Source organism: Cebidichthys violaceus, unplaced genomic scaffold, assembly GCF_023349555.1.
Source record: "Cebidichthys violaceus isolate CVI_PGR_0920_01 unplaced genomic scaffold, fCebVio1.0.p SCAF_22, whole genome shotgun sequence".
In the NCBI taxonomy this organism is placed as follows: domain Eukaryota; kingdom Metazoa; phylum Chordata; class Actinopteri; order Perciformes; family Stichaeidae; genus Cebidichthys; species Cebidichthys violaceus.
In genome coordinates, this window is record NW_027176395.1 from 1,840,633 (window position 1) to 1,855,950 (window position 15,318).

At 43.7% G+C, this 15,318-nt stretch overlaps 1 protein-coding gene across 2 annotated transcripts in view; it reads right to left on the reverse strand.

Annotated features, from left to right (window-relative positions):
* The window catches only part of gfra4a (GDNF family receptor alpha 4a), a 135,775-nt gene that overhangs the window by 41,197 nt on the left and 79,260 nt on the right, over positions 1 to 15,318 (reverse strand). For both annotated transcript variants that reach the window (XM_068717832.1, XM_068717833.1), the window contains exons 4-6: positions 11,100 to 11,439; positions 7,027 to 7,136; positions 5,220 to 5,354 (exon numbers count right to left, since the gene is read on the reverse strand). In XM_068717832.1, the coding sequence (XP_068573933.1) occupies positions 5,220 to 5,354; positions 7,027 to 7,136; positions 11,100 to 11,439 (585 nt within the window). The remainder of the gene's footprint in view (positions 1 to 5,219; positions 5,355 to 7,026; positions 7,137 to 11,099; positions 11,440 to 15,318) is intronic.

Consider the following 15,318-nt stretch of genomic DNA (forward strand, 5'->3'; position numbering starts at 1 on the left):
CTTTTTAGAGAAGAAGTCCAGAGCAGCAGTTTTGCATCGGGACGTGGTTATTATCGCTGCGATGAGGAGGTAAGGCAGGGTGACAGCTGTTTTTTAAAAACCTGAGCGCCGCTCGTTCCAGAGAGGGATTCTTTTCTTTTTTTTCTCAGCAGTTTTTTCCCCTTCCCCTGTCTGCAAACGACTGTATTCTTCCCTGCCACTATTCTCTCTCTGTCCACCTCATTAGTTCAGAGGCAGGAAACCAAATCACGTTCAATTACCAAGTCATCAAAGGCCATCTGAAGCCCCAGCACAGGGAGGGGGGGGGGGGGGGGGCAGCCGCAAACAGAGGCAAGCACCAAAAGAGGCCAGGAGGATTTATTTAATTGATGATGGTGCTGTCCAATTGTGAAACATAGCCGTCAGCGGAGGAGCGGGCGGTCCTTTGGCTCAAGTCAAAATGAATAACACTCCGTTGTCTGTACATTGCGGTTAGACGAGGAACACGGGGGAAAGAAAAACATGGAGGGTCTCCCCTGGGGCGCATTCATTTCCCCAATTATTGGCTGGAATTAAAACTCTCCTTGCCAAAAATCATTACACGCACGTTCTCCCCGAAAATAGGACCGCGGCTCGCCCGTGCCTGGCAAACGAGACTGAACTCCGAATTGAGATGAGCGCGTGACGTGCGCTGCCTCTCCTAATTCCAAACGTGTTCGTCCTCATTATCACGTACGCGCTTGTTTGGCTTCCGCCGTGCGCTCCGGCAGGAGGAGAAGGTGCGTTTCTTCCGCTGAGACGCGGGGAAACGAGGCCAGTCTGTCTGAGGTTTGTTTTCCCGGGTCTCTGAGGAGCTTACAGTAAACAGCACAGAGGAGCAGCCTTGGCAAGTCTGAGTCCCGGCTGCAGGGAATGCACACGAGGAGCTTCATTGGAAAACAAGACATCCATCAACCAGCCGGAAAAAAAACAAAACAAAACGCTGGGAGTTTTTTTTACTCACTTTACGGGTCTAATGTGAAAATGGTTATCTGCATTTGGTCATGTAGAAATCAGAAGCATTTTTTTAACAGACGTCATTATATCTCATTGAGCGATGCATGTGACATGACGACCGGTATTTCAAAATGGATGCAGCACATTATAACTGACCAGCAATGACATCATGGTTTAGTCAGTTTCCAGTGAGGGATAATCTACGCTGTAAATACCGCTTACTTACAGGTTACAGCTGAGCGATACGGACAACATCTTTTATCTCAATATATAGTAAATTCCATATCTCGATGACAATATATTTCTATCTGAATAGCGTGTTTTTACGGTAATTAAATTTTGTGAAACGGTAAAGCCTATATTTTTGTATACTTCAGAGTGAATTACATACGTGACTGAATGAAAAGCGCTGCGTTCTTTATAACAAGGAGAAGATTAAGACTTTTAAGTTGCAAAAACACAACCTGCAAACCGAGGAAAGATGCTGGTGGACTTCAAAATGAAATATCCGTCTCTGTCATGACAAACCGGAAGTTCTTGTGTTGGATTGTTGATTGCTTCTTTTTTTTTTTTGGGGGGGGGGGGGATCTACAGCTCCAAGTTTAAATCATTGACTAACTCATTAAAACTCATTACAGCAAGTCAAGTGGTGATTCACTGCGCGCGCGCGCGCACACACACACACACACACACACACACACACACACACACACACACACACACACACACACACACACACACACACACACACACACACACACACACACACACACACACACACACACACAGAGAGAGAGAGAGAGTTGTGTCAAATGAGAAGAAGACAATGCTTGTAATGAGATTACATTTAGGTTCTGTTTGTTCTTCACGTTTCTCCTCTGTGATCGGTGGCTTCTCCTCCAGATGGTTGCCTTCATGCTTTTGTTTCCATCTTCGATGCCGAGGACTTCTGGATTAATACGCTTATTACTGGATTAACCAGCAAAGACGGTGAGTGTTACAGCTGTGTCATATTCTACCGTCACACACACACACACACACACACACACACACACACACACACACACACACACACACACTTGTGTGTTTACAAGATGCTCTGCAGAAGCTGCTCTAAACTGGCTTGTGTCCAGATCTCCTTCATGCGCTTTTCTCTCCAAAACCAGAATGTTCAGCAGCTTTCATAAGCAGACACATTGTTTAAGAAATGAAGAAGCTTCGAAGCTTCAATTTGGTTCCGCTTCAGATTACTGGTTGCAAACTCCAGCGGAGTTATTTAGCAGTTTAACCCTGAACCTACCGACTGTCGTCTCTGCAGACCCCAGAGGTTCACTATTCATCATATCTCACAGGTGCTTCATTCGTTCCAATTTTACACTTTGTTCCTCATGACTTTTTATCATTGTTTTCTGTTCTAATTAGTGCTTCTTTTTTTTTAAATAAATAACTTTAAATAACAATGTATCGGGTTCCTTGGGGAACCGGAGTCAAAAACAACCATTTGTAGCCGATGCTGTATTTATAGATGCAATAGAATAGACAGATAAAATGTTTCATTTTGGTCCTGATTCAAAGCATCACTCACTGTCAGGGGGGTAGGGACACTCTGCCAGTCAGTGGGAAGGACACAGAACAGATTTCCCAATGTGTTTTGTCTGTTTTTGTTTTAAAAATATGCAAATTGACATTGACATGAAACAAAAATGGACTAATTAATAAGTTAAGGTATCAATTATTTTAAAATGATACTTATATAACATTTTACTTTGGGAAATTAACTTATAAAAGGTTTTGTTACGGGGAACTCATTATTTAATACGGTGTGCATTATTGTTGCTCTGAGACAAAACCTTTATTTACAGTAGCTATAAAACAGTTATGGCACCATGGGGACGGTAATATAGTTCTGGAGTCCAGCACAGAATCTATCTCTGTGGAAACTGATGTTGGAGAAGAACCTAGAGCCGATTTTATAGCCTGTCAAATCATAAATAATTAATTGTAAGAACATGTATAGTTTAAATCAGAAACGTGGTTTAATGGACAACATAGAGCATAAAGAATATGTGAGCTGATGACTTATTACACACGAGTCATCTTACAGTGGAGGTTCACACCTTTAGGTTAGGCGTAAAGCAGCCGCGTCCGGTGGATTCAGGGGCACGGCGCTCGTGTGATGTCTGATGGGAAGTTGATTTTGTTTCTCTGTAACAGCCGAGACTTAACCTCGTGTGAACTTATCTCCGACGTTCTGCTTTGTCGCCGCGTGACGGCAGCGGCGGTTTGCTTTGTACTGTGACTGGTGTCACCGGTCTGTCAGCGGTGCCGTTATTAATGCCGACAGCTTTGTACGAATTTGTCTTCTTCTGTTGTTAGAAAAAAAAAAAAAAACAATAACTCAGAATAAACTCCAGTGTCTGCCGTGACACCAGCAGCTACAGCTTGTATTACTCTGTCACCGGCGTCATTCTTCTGTCACTGGTGCCATCGCTCACTCAGAGGGATGATCTCCTATCATCAGAGCTGTTGTGTTGTTGTTGTTGTTGTTGTTGTTGTTGTTGGGTGAATAAAAGCTACAACAAAAGGTAACCGACTACAGCGGATTTGGTGGATAATCCTTACGTGACATCAGCAGCAGTTTATCAGTGACTGATGTCTTAAAAAAAAAAAAATTCTGTTTCTATAAAAAAAAAAAAAAATAGTTCTGCAGTGATAAATTTCCCATCGTAATCAAGCTCACATTACATGACGGTAACCCATCCAGCTATCAACAACACCGGTCTGTCACCGCTGCCATCACTCACGGGGCTGTTTTGTCTGCGAGTCTCTTATTTGTGCAGAGAAATGAATTAACAGAGACTGAAGTAAACACAAGGAGGGGGAGGCGTCACCGTGGCACTGATGTGTCACTAGTGCCGTCACTCCCACAGGAGGACGCCAGCGCAGAACGGACTTCTTTTGTCCGTTTCCCCTGTCTTGGATGGACCAGTCCGGTCTCACTGGACAATTTGTAAGACACTCAGCGTGCAAAGACAACGCAAATCCTTTCTTTTCACGCCATGAAGTCTGTACTGACTGCAATGTAAACGCATACACATGAATATGTTATACTCAGAGAGTGAGGCAGTATACGATATAAGAAAGACTGCTTATGGTAGGTGGGTCAAACAAACACAGGACTTTAACCCAGGAGACCGGTGTCCGTGTCGCAGAGTGTGTGTGATGTGTTTAACGTATTTATGTTACGTTGGTTGAGTTTTACCTGGCCACGGTACTTATTTTAAGTCCAGCCGTGATGTTTTTCCTGAACATAATCAAGTACTTTAAGCCTAAACCTAACTGCATCTGATTCACGGTGACAACGAAAAGCTCATCACAACACGCCGTGTTTGCAAAGAGCTCACCTCAGGTAAGTCGGTTTATATGGAAGTCAACCCGCTACACCGGTTACAACTGTACACATGAAAGTGGTTGCTGCTCTGACCATCTATTTATTTCAATGGGAATGTATGTTCTACTCCCGTTCTATTTCTATTGTCCTAATAGTGTTTAATTGATCGTTGGAATAACTAACATACATATTGTATTCATTCAGTTTGCTGTCTTGCTCAGAGTTAGATGAGCAGATCAATATCTCTCTCCGATGAAAGTGTGGAATCGATCTTCTCAACTGACTCTGCAAAAAAAGCCAAGACGAGATTAAAATGTTCAATACTTCTTTAACTGCTCTGCTTTATTTTCTGTACATTTCATCTAGAAATCTAAACGCCGTTTCAAAGCTCTACATCAACAGCCCAAGAATGCAATTCTTGCATAGTTATGGTGCCATTTATTTCAAAATTATGAAACTTAAAAAAACATTTTAATTTGGGAAATGAATAAAAAGTGTTTAGATATGTAGTTTTCATTCTTAAATATGGTTATAATATAATTTTAATAATTTTTTTTGATCTTGAATAAAATTGTCAAATTGAATGAAATTAGGTCTAAACTAATTTAAAAAAAATCTAATCTGGAAAAGCCTTTAAAATAAAATCCAGTCCATTCCTAGATGTGTAAACTATGTTCTTCTGTTCATCTAGTCACACAATTTACCACAAACAGCAAAAATAAAACTTTAAAACTGCAAAAAGCGGTTTTAGGCCGACCCGCTGTGGTGTCATCGCACGTCAACGTTTTCTGCGGTGTCAAAAACGTTGATTATTTTGTTCACGGCTACAGACCGCAGGTCAGCTGTTACTCACTCAAGCAGAAGTTGTCGTGGAAGGAAGTCAGGAAGTCGGTGCATTGCTCCCTGTGGTTGCCGCTCGCTGCGCAGGAGCACCAGGGTCCCACGTTGGATGTGGAGTTGTCAAGGTAGTTGGGAGTTATTGTGCTTCCTGGAGAGAGGAGGAGGAGGAGGGGAAACAATATTGTTCTGTACGTGTACACTACAGGCACAATGAAGTAATACAACTCGTCACATTAGTAGGTTTACACAAACATAATCATAAACCATAAGATCACAGGAATAAGAACATATTTAGGTGATTGAGTTAATATCTAACTTTTTTTGCTGTCTTTTGTTATTTTTTTTCATAAACACCTCAGAAAAAAAAGCCATTTTTCACTGAAGTTTGATGTTGCAAGAAAATTGATCTTTTGAGAAGAAATCTGGCTGATTTAATCTTGTTATTCTTAGCCTGATTATGACCTTACCCTGATTACCAGAATCAAATAAAGGATTTTTTCCGTGGCAATTTCTATCATCATAGTGTTGCTGTAATCAGGTTAAGTTATTAGAGTGCATGTGAATGTATTCATTGTGAGAGGAAATTAAAAAGAGGAACAGATGAAAGTGGAGAGAATAGAGACAGAGACGCAGGCAGGCAGGTTGGTTCAGCATCAACTGTTGACTGGTTCAATCCCAGTTGTTGACAGGGCTTGACATTCCGCCTGTATATTTCTCATTTCAAAGAAATGGGCATTGCAAACCAGTTTTTGCTACAATATTCTCTGATCTTTCGTGACAGGCAATTATCTCAAAATGTGATTTTCCTGGTCAATCATGTAGAAAAAAAGAGGCACAGAGCTGCAGCGTCTTGCTCTTGATCTCCCAGTGAATGCTATTTGATGCTACAAGATCAAGATCCAAACTGCAAGAACAGCAGCAGTTGTTTCGCTTTCCTCGCGTTAGTTGGTGTTACTTTCCTTAGTGGGCTTTGATGAGTGCATTGACCTGCAGTACAAAGTCAAGCCACTATCACAGAGGTCTCGCAGATGTATTATTTTTAGTCTTTTTTTTCTTCTTTTTTTTTGCCTTTGGAGCTTTTCAGCAGGAAACGATTGGGAAATCATTCTCCAGAAAGGGTAATAAAGGTGGCTTGTTTTTTTTATTTTTTTTAAAGAGGTGGGAAATAGAATTGCCACACTTTGAGGCAGTGTGACGAAAAAAGTTTTGATTCACCTCCATTGATTTTCTGGGTCCCAGACTTCCAAACAACAACACCTCAGCGCCTCACTTCTACTTCAGTTGTCTAGAATGGCCAATCACTGGTGAACACCTCTCTGTCTCTCTTCATCTGTCTCCATCAGTTCCTCTAAGTTAACAAACTAAACATTTCTTTCCAGCCTCTTTTTTTTTTTTTTTGCAGGAGTTCAGTTGCGCTATTGTTGTCCCATAATGACATGTTAAGATTGAGTGGGTTTAAAAAAAAAGAAAAAACTTTTGTGCATTATGTGATCTTTTGTTAAGTTTTTATCTAAAGTATGTCCTCTGCCTGCACCCACTCATCGTCACGTCAGGGATAATTCTCTCAAAACACCACTCAATAGTTGTAATTGCACTTATAATGCCGACGACTTGGCCGGGCATGCCGCAGCCACATTAATCAGCGCTCCATCGATCGTTGCGCCGCGCTTCTCATCACAATCGTTGATTCATTCTTTTGAGTCCTGTTCGGTGCACTTGTCTGCTCCTCCGCCTTTTCCTCCCTCTAAAACCTTTTTTGTTCCTGATCCATCACAGAGGGCGGGTGAGCCGGAGCTGGAGCAGAAAGATTTAGTTCTTACCAATCAGGCCGGTGTACGCAAGTAGACATGCTCCGTAGTTCTCCTGCTTGCAGCCACTGGCGCTCTGCTCGGAAGGTTGGCAATCATACTGGAACTGTGCCCAGCGAGACCTGTGGGAGCAATAACATGCCATCCATCATTTACCCGTGCTTGGCTGCTGCACACATGGTGTCACCGAGAGCTGGCCGGCACCGGCGCTTTCTCTCGGCGACTAGATGCGGATCTGAAACCCACAACGCTCCTCTGCCTACCTACACTCCTACATCATCTCCCTCCACCCTTCAAAGATCTCCCCGCGCTGCAGGACTTCAACTACTCCACTCCAGTCCAGTCCAGTCACCCCTGGCGACAATCATCCCTCTTTTTCTTGCCTCCCGTCTTTTCTCAGCGAGTTGTGTTCTGGAAGGCTGCCAGGCTGTAAAGAGTCAATGAGGGGCAAAGATAGGCCTTGGCTCTGCTCTCTAAATACCGCGGGCGCTGTCTGGCAGGCCTGGCCGCGAGGAGATTAGACAAATATGGATCTTCCATATAAATATTTCCTCCCACAGCCGCTCTTGCCTTCCCTCCTTCACCTTTCCTGCCAGTCGCCGAGACATCCAGCCTCATCATCATCATCATCATCATCATCGTCGCACAAGGCCATCGCGGCCATCATATCGCATCAGCGGCCCCCGTCGCCTGGCATTTGTAACGGGATCCCCTCGGGGCACCGCGACTCCCCCCGCTCTCCCCTCGTTTGTCATGTCATTGTAATGATGTGCGTAAAAATCATAGGCTGTGCGCTAACTGAAGACATCCTCTGCAGGCTGCCGGTTAATGCCAGCTGACTGGTGCGGGATTGGCGGGCCACGCGGGGGGGGGCCTTGAGATGCCCCCCATCCATCGGGGGCGGCAGCAGAGGATAACGCCTGATCGATAGCCGTGACAGATGAAGCCCTTTGTCTTTCTGACATTTGAAGAGGAACTAGATTAAATGCTGGCCACCATTTGCCGTCAGCGAGAGGAGGCTGACTGGATGGGTATGAGAACTCCATGTTTTCAGTCTCCAGCGATTGAGAGAAATACACCCTCCGAATTTTAATGACTTCATGAGACATTGTTAGTTTTCTGATTGGATGTTGACAATTAATTCAAATTCGAATGACATATTTGTTTCCATCAACGTCTTATCTATACACAAGGGTTTAACACAGAATAATTATGCTTATTCAGAAAACTTGTACAGACGGTTGGTCAATCTGTCAGTCTTGGCCGTACATTAATATATATATATTTTCTGACCACTTTGGCAGGAAAGTCATGTGAGAATCCCAAGTGATAACGGGGCCGCTCTAATAATCACTACTTCACACGCCTGGCTAAAAATGTGTGCAGTTTAATTGAACTAATTAACAATTAATGAGTGTAACAATTGAAGGAATTAAACACAGCTGACTAATTCAATTTAAATGAACATCTCATACCAGCCGGACCTATCGTCCGACACACACAATGCCATTTAATGTCCACAGGGAAAATCTCAACGAAGCACTTCAAAATTCAACACAACAGCGGTGAAGATATTAGCCATTAAAAATGAGCTTGAAGCCACTTATAGCTGTGCTGTTTTGCAGTTTTTTGGGGGGGTTGGTGTATTCACAAAGAAGCCCTGGTGACACCAGAAAGCAGCACAGCAGAATCCATCTGCACGTCTTTGCGAAAGAGGTGCTGCTAAAGGCGTGGCGACATCGTGACCAAGGCTAGCAGGTAGCTGGCGAGCTAACTGCTAACAAGCTAGCTAGCCGGGATGCTAAATTACGACTCTTACTAGGGCAGAGGTCGGCAACCCGCGGCTCCGGAGCCGCATGCGGCTCTTCAGGCCCTCTGTTGCGGCTCCCTGAGGCTACATCCACACATCGATCTCCGTCCACATGGCGTTTCAGCATCGTTTTCGAAATGATCTCCGTCCAGACTAAAACGTTTGAAAACGAATATCACGTGACTATTCATGTACACTGAGCATGCGGGTGGGTGCCGGTGTAAACAGGAAGTCCGCTCCGTAGGGCTGGTAACGCCGCTGGACGCGCCGCCAAAATAAAACATTTTTGATAATTGTCAACTAAAATGTTCGTCACATACTATTATGTCGCTGTCGAGTTAATTGTGATTTGCAGACCTTCGCCCTCGGTAAACTATTGTAAGCTATTATGTTGAGCACGTTAAGAGCTCTCCAGGAAGCAGTGTTCCTGTGTATGTGTTTGCTGCTTTTATTGTGGAGGATGAGACGGAAAAAGAAAAAGAGGTTCTGGTGAAGTGTGGGAGAAGTGAATCGAGTTGCTGCCGTCTTAACGCAGATTACGGAGCCCCATGTTTATTATTTTATTATTATCATAAAGTATTGACGCAACATAAACCCTCGGCTACACTATCAATGGATAAATACCCCAAAAAATAAAAGTCACGGAGGAAAATGGAGAGTTTAATTCTGTGTGGACGTATTCATTTGCTTTCACTGCCAACGATGCTGACTCACCTGTATGCTTGATATGTGGCGAGAAATTAGCAAACAACAAAGAATGTAATGTTGAAAGACACTTCCAGAACAATCACACATTTGCTGAACAGTATCACGCTGGAGATGAGCGAAAAAGAGCGATTTCTCAACTGCTGCAGCAAACTGAGAAAGTTTTTTCTCCTCTTCATACGAGTTTGATATTATTATAACAGGTGAAATAGCAATAAAATGTAAAGAATTGTCTTTATTCTTGTTCTATAATTTCATAAATAGAACAAACCATAGTTTTTGTATATATATATAATATAACTATATATAAAACTTTATAAGCTGTGATATCAAATAGCTATTGCGGCTCCAGACAAAATTTATTTGGTGAAAAATAGGGCAAAATGGCTCTTTGGACAGTAAAGGTTTCCGACCCCTGTACTAGGGCAAAGGCTCGACCCGCCCTGCTCTGCCTCTGCTCTGCTAGTACCCGTCGCCTTTGTTGGTTGGATTTGTTCGGTTTTAGACATGAGGAGTGAGATTGGTTTGAGTTAGGGAACAAATATCAGGGAAAGCCAGTTCAAGATTTTGAAAACAGTCTACAAACAATGCCTCTTCTGTGGAGCAGTTTATACTCTAACAAAGGAGGAAGGATAAAAGTGGATTGTTAAGCTAGCTTCCTCTGTTTTGGACTCTACAGCACTGTCAAGATGCAACGCTGCTATTATAGTACACACATGCTGACTGAGCCTTAGGTAGCAGAGTAAGACGTCTTTTAAAACCTACATTTTTTTGCATAATGTGAAAGTGAATTATTACCCAAATCTACAGCTGAACAGAGCTTTTTAGCCTCTTTTAGCTCATGGTTTTGGTTTCAGAGCACTTGTTTCCAGCAGCAATCAGATGCTTTAAGCCAAAAGAAATCTATGAATAAGTGACTGTACACAACCTGCCCAGGTTTAGATGGACAAAGTTAGCAACCAGCTACAAAGCTAATGCTACAGAGCCATATTTCAGACCCAAAAAAACCTAAAAGGAGAGTGAATATTGGACTTACATTCATCAGGTGGACAAAAGCACTTCTCTAATTAATGCTTATGCTAAAAACCCAATAAGCTGATATTGTGTATCAAAGTTTGTTTCTCCATTTATTTAGGAGTCTACTTTCTCCCTCTAACCTTCAAGAAAAATCCATTTCAGCTTTAAATCTTGGACATCAGAGCTTCAGAGCAGCCCTTGAACACACTGTTTCTTTCCAAATCAATCTGTCACGGATTACTTATCCCCTCACCTTACCGACCTATTTAACTCTAAATCACTACGAATTCTACTTTATACTGTTCTAAGGCGAAAGAAAGACACAAAAGAACGTTTAAGCAATATCTGATACCTATAGTGTGCTTTAGCATTAATGTAATGTGGATATAATTTGCAGCAACTGAGCAAACGCATGACAAAAACAACTTTGTGATCCTTTGAAAGAAGCCACGGCATATAATCGGTTCAGTGAATCGAGTGATGCCAACTCAGGAAATGAAGTGGAAAATGTTCATTGCTGCATGTAGTACAACACAAAATTTCCAATTTCTACCTGCACACGTAGTCTGCTTTGCAGATCCGCAGCTGGGCCAGGCAGTTGGGCTTCTCCTTGTCTTCGTAGGAGCAGGACGGCACGATGGTTTGGCGCCGGCGCTCTGAGCAGGCCGTGTCGGTGCAGGGACAGAACAGCAGCTCGTGGGTGTAGTCAGGGGGGACGCGGTCAAAGAACTTCCTCAGCGCCTTGTTGCACTTTGGGCGGTTGCATGGCCCCGAGCGGGCCGACGGCTGGATGCAAGACGAGACGTATTCCGTACGAAGCTTCTGACACGTCTCATCTATGTTACACGCCTTGGCGGCATCCAGGCAGCGGTTCACCGTTGTTACTTCAGACTCTAGACGGAAGAAGAAGAAGAAGAAGACACAAATGGGAAGCAGAAAGCATTTCATCCTTCTGTGTGGTTTGAGAAAATCAAATCCCAGGCAATGTTTACCAATGATTTAAAGGTCTAATTGGAGTCGGTATTGACTTTCCACTCTCACCTCACATGCAGTGTTGCACTTGCAGATGAAAAACAGAAATGTGTGTCTTGAAGTGCAAACTAAACCAAAATGATGATTATATGTAATAGCCCCCTTTGCAATGAATAGAACATGAACGGTGTTTAAATGTTGCATGAGCTCGGGCACTGGATGTGTTTCAGCTGAGACCTAATGGCTGAATATTTCATTCTGCTGGGTTAATGCAGAGTGGCAGTGCTGAAAAAGCGTCTGCTCCATCTCTCCAACTGCAAACAACAAGGCCTCTAATTACCGCTCCTTCCCTTCGTCCGTCTATCCATCTTCCCAACAATCCCTCTCCATACAGCTGGGGCCACCCCACACTCACCTGGCTCCCTCCGTCCCTCGCCATCCTCCTCCATCGCTGTGCGCCCGACACTCTCAGTGCACCCATTACCCACTACTCCATCTGTCTCTTCCCTTCTACCTCCATCCCCTCTTCCTCAACTTTGTCCATGTCTGCCTCCCTCAGTGCCCATGCTCCCTCTGACTTCCACGGTAATGAGCCACCTCATGTGGAGGCAGCGGAGAGCCCCTTTCATAACCGTCTTTTTTTGGCTGCATTATTTCCCAATCCAACATCATGTGTGTGTTTTTTTTTCTTCTCCCGAGCGACCTCCCAGTCAATACGGCCATGATGACGCTCAGCTTCTCTGGCAGATAGCACCGCTCATTAGTTTGTAAACTGCCTGTAGTTGTGTCTCCTGGTGAGTTCGGCTCTCACCCAGCTGTCACATGAAATATGAATGGCCTTAGAGAGCAAGCCAACACTCCCTCACAAAGCATAGGTTATCCCCAGCTTACCTGCTAAGTAGGCCGGGGGGGGGGGGGGGGGGGACCTGATGGAACTCCAGGTCGGGATGACAAATTGCATCCAGTGGCCTCATGCGTAGGAATTTACACACAAGCGTTCATGTGAAATTGAATCATTGTTATCATGTTTTACCTTTTTTTTTTTTTTTGTATTGCTCTTATCCAGGAACAAGCCTCACACACTTTTCCTCCTCGGAGCTGCCCAGTACACCCACAGTCCACAGCACTTCCTGAATGGACCCACACACTGCCTGGAGGCTATATCTATCTCCACTCAGGTCTCTGCCACGGTCACCACCTTGTAATTTAACACGACCACTAAACTATCCACACAAACACTAAATATCATTATATACAAATATCTATACTAACTTAACAATGAGAAGCTTTGTTTTTCCTACATACGGAGCGAGTCTTATTATTGGAGCCGGCCGCCATGTTTCTACAGTAGCCCAGAATGGACAAACCAAACACTGGCTCTAGAAAGGTTCATTCGTGTTTTCACGTCGGCCACCGTAGTTCTGCACGCTTCAGAGAAGTTTCAGTTGGTTGCAATCTGCAACCTCACCACTAGATGCCACCAAATCCCGAACGCTGCACCTTCAAACTAGAACAGACACGCTCCAGGACAAAGTCCCATGAGCCTTTGCAGTCAGTAGAGGGCGCAACTATTAAAACTACTCTGTGTTTCAGATACTCACAATCTGTAGGTGCTTCTCAAAGGTTTCATAGCTCAATACCTCTACAGAGAGTAGTGTTTTTAGGAATTTATTGGCAAAGTGACCGTTGTTTGCAACATATTGAATGCATTGGTCATGGCTTATGCTAAAGAGCACTATGTTTTGCCATCACACTGGATTGTTGTTAGACTCTATTGTAACTAATGTAGCCGAGTACAGCAGTCATCCTTCAACAGAGAGCGAAATACAAAAGCTCCTTTTCAATCCTACAAAAGGAGAGCATTTGATGCTCTTTGTTCCCCTAATCTGGACGTAAACACCCTCAAATTAAAGCTCCACACTTCACCCTCATTGTGTCCTTTTGGATCCTGGTTTCCTTTTTTCTTTACCAAGCTTGTGACAAAACCTGCATTCGATAAAGAAAACAAAACTCTTGGTGTTTGTCTTGGTACCAAGGTGCATGAAGTAGAACATCTTAGCGAGGAAAAACAATTTACACCCCTCTTAGAGGCCATCGATGCATTAAAAAGCCTCTCTGTTGGTGCACAACACCGAATGTTTTAAACAGAGACACCTTCTTGAAACCACTGACTTCACGTCAGCTGATGAATTGGTAAAGGGCGACGTACTCTGTAGTGTGAATACGCCTCAAAACGTGATGAGCTGCAGCTCCGGCTTGCATCTTTGAAAAGGGCTCGTTACTCTGTTTGAGGGAGAGCTGCTAAACACGGCCATTAATCACGCCTTTGTTGTTTCGGCGGTCGGCCTGTCGCGATGCGCGGCACGGATGTCAACTTTGACCTCGCACGGAGCCGCTGGAGTGAAATTTACGAGGCGGCTGAGCACAGTGCAGGTCTGATGCTGCTGTAATTCAGAGCGGCCTCAAACACGCGGTGTCATTTAAACAAGCAGCTTATGAGGGTCACAAAAACGCATTATGGAGCATGTGAAAGGGGACGTCCACTCCACGCACAACGGTAAAAACTGAAATGTACATTTTCTGAAACAAAAAATGAGTGATTGCAGCAAGCTTGTGCTGCTAGTGTATAATTAGTATAATTAACTCAAACAGAAAAAGCATGTTTTTAGTTGTGAATATAGGGAAGTATATTCCTGCCATGGAATAAAAATCTCAAGGGCTGAAGGACTGTAGAATATGAAAGCAGAATGGTATTTAATAGTTGACAGTCTTGAGAGCGGTTAAAGGATCAGTGTGGAGGATTAAGTGGCACCTGAGGTTCATGGTGGGTTTGAGAAAAAGCTGGCTGAGATGTGAAAACACCCACGAAAGATGGAAGGAAGCCGGTGCGGAGCTGCAGTGTACAGTACCTCCGCTGTGGGTGGGTAATATGTACACAATACTCAGTACACAGGAGGTCAAGTCAACATTTGAAGCCAAATTCAGGGGGGTTTTTTTAGGAAAATTTTTCAAATCCAGCCAATTAGGGCCAGCAGGCAGGTCCTACTTCCCAGACGATCCACTGGAAACATCCGTGAGATTTCAGAGAGCCGTATCCTGGTCTAACTTTGACCTCTTGCTCCTTTTTTACATCTTGGGCCTAATTTATATAACTTTTAACTTTGTTATTGTCCGTTAAGATGTCACAGAAACATTTCGTTAACGCTAAAATGTAGTCTGAAGGGGCGAGAAGCCTGAGGTTTCAGCAAGTTTAGCAAGATTATCTCAACATCTTCCCCAATCAATGAATCCATTTTCCTGAAATGTTCCATCATTGCACAACAAAACTGTGGCTGCAAAACGACTAAAAGCACAGCGAGTCAAAGTCGAACCAGGAGGCGAGTCCGTTAACTATTTGGATATATTTACGACACATACGTCTAAATCAACCCAGGACTTTTTGTCATATTTGCTCAAACTGTCACCATATCCTGACAGTAGCTGATGAGACAGATAATCTGTGAAAAAAAAATCCACCTTGCCTGGAAACAACCAATCACAGCCGAGGAGCGTCCGACGCAGCTGTCAATCTCCGAACTCCGACCAAAACTTTTCAACTAGGCGGCGCTGATCAGATCTGAATCACGGTTCTGTTACTGCGTTGCCTTTTTTCTCCCCTCAAAATGTTTATCGAAAAACATATTTTAGTGCGCCGTAAAATGAGCTCATGGCTGCTCAGGCCGGTGGGAGGTTGGCTTTGGTTTCGGCTCGACTGTTGATAATTACTTTGGTGAGTACAATATTATCATAATCATTAAAAA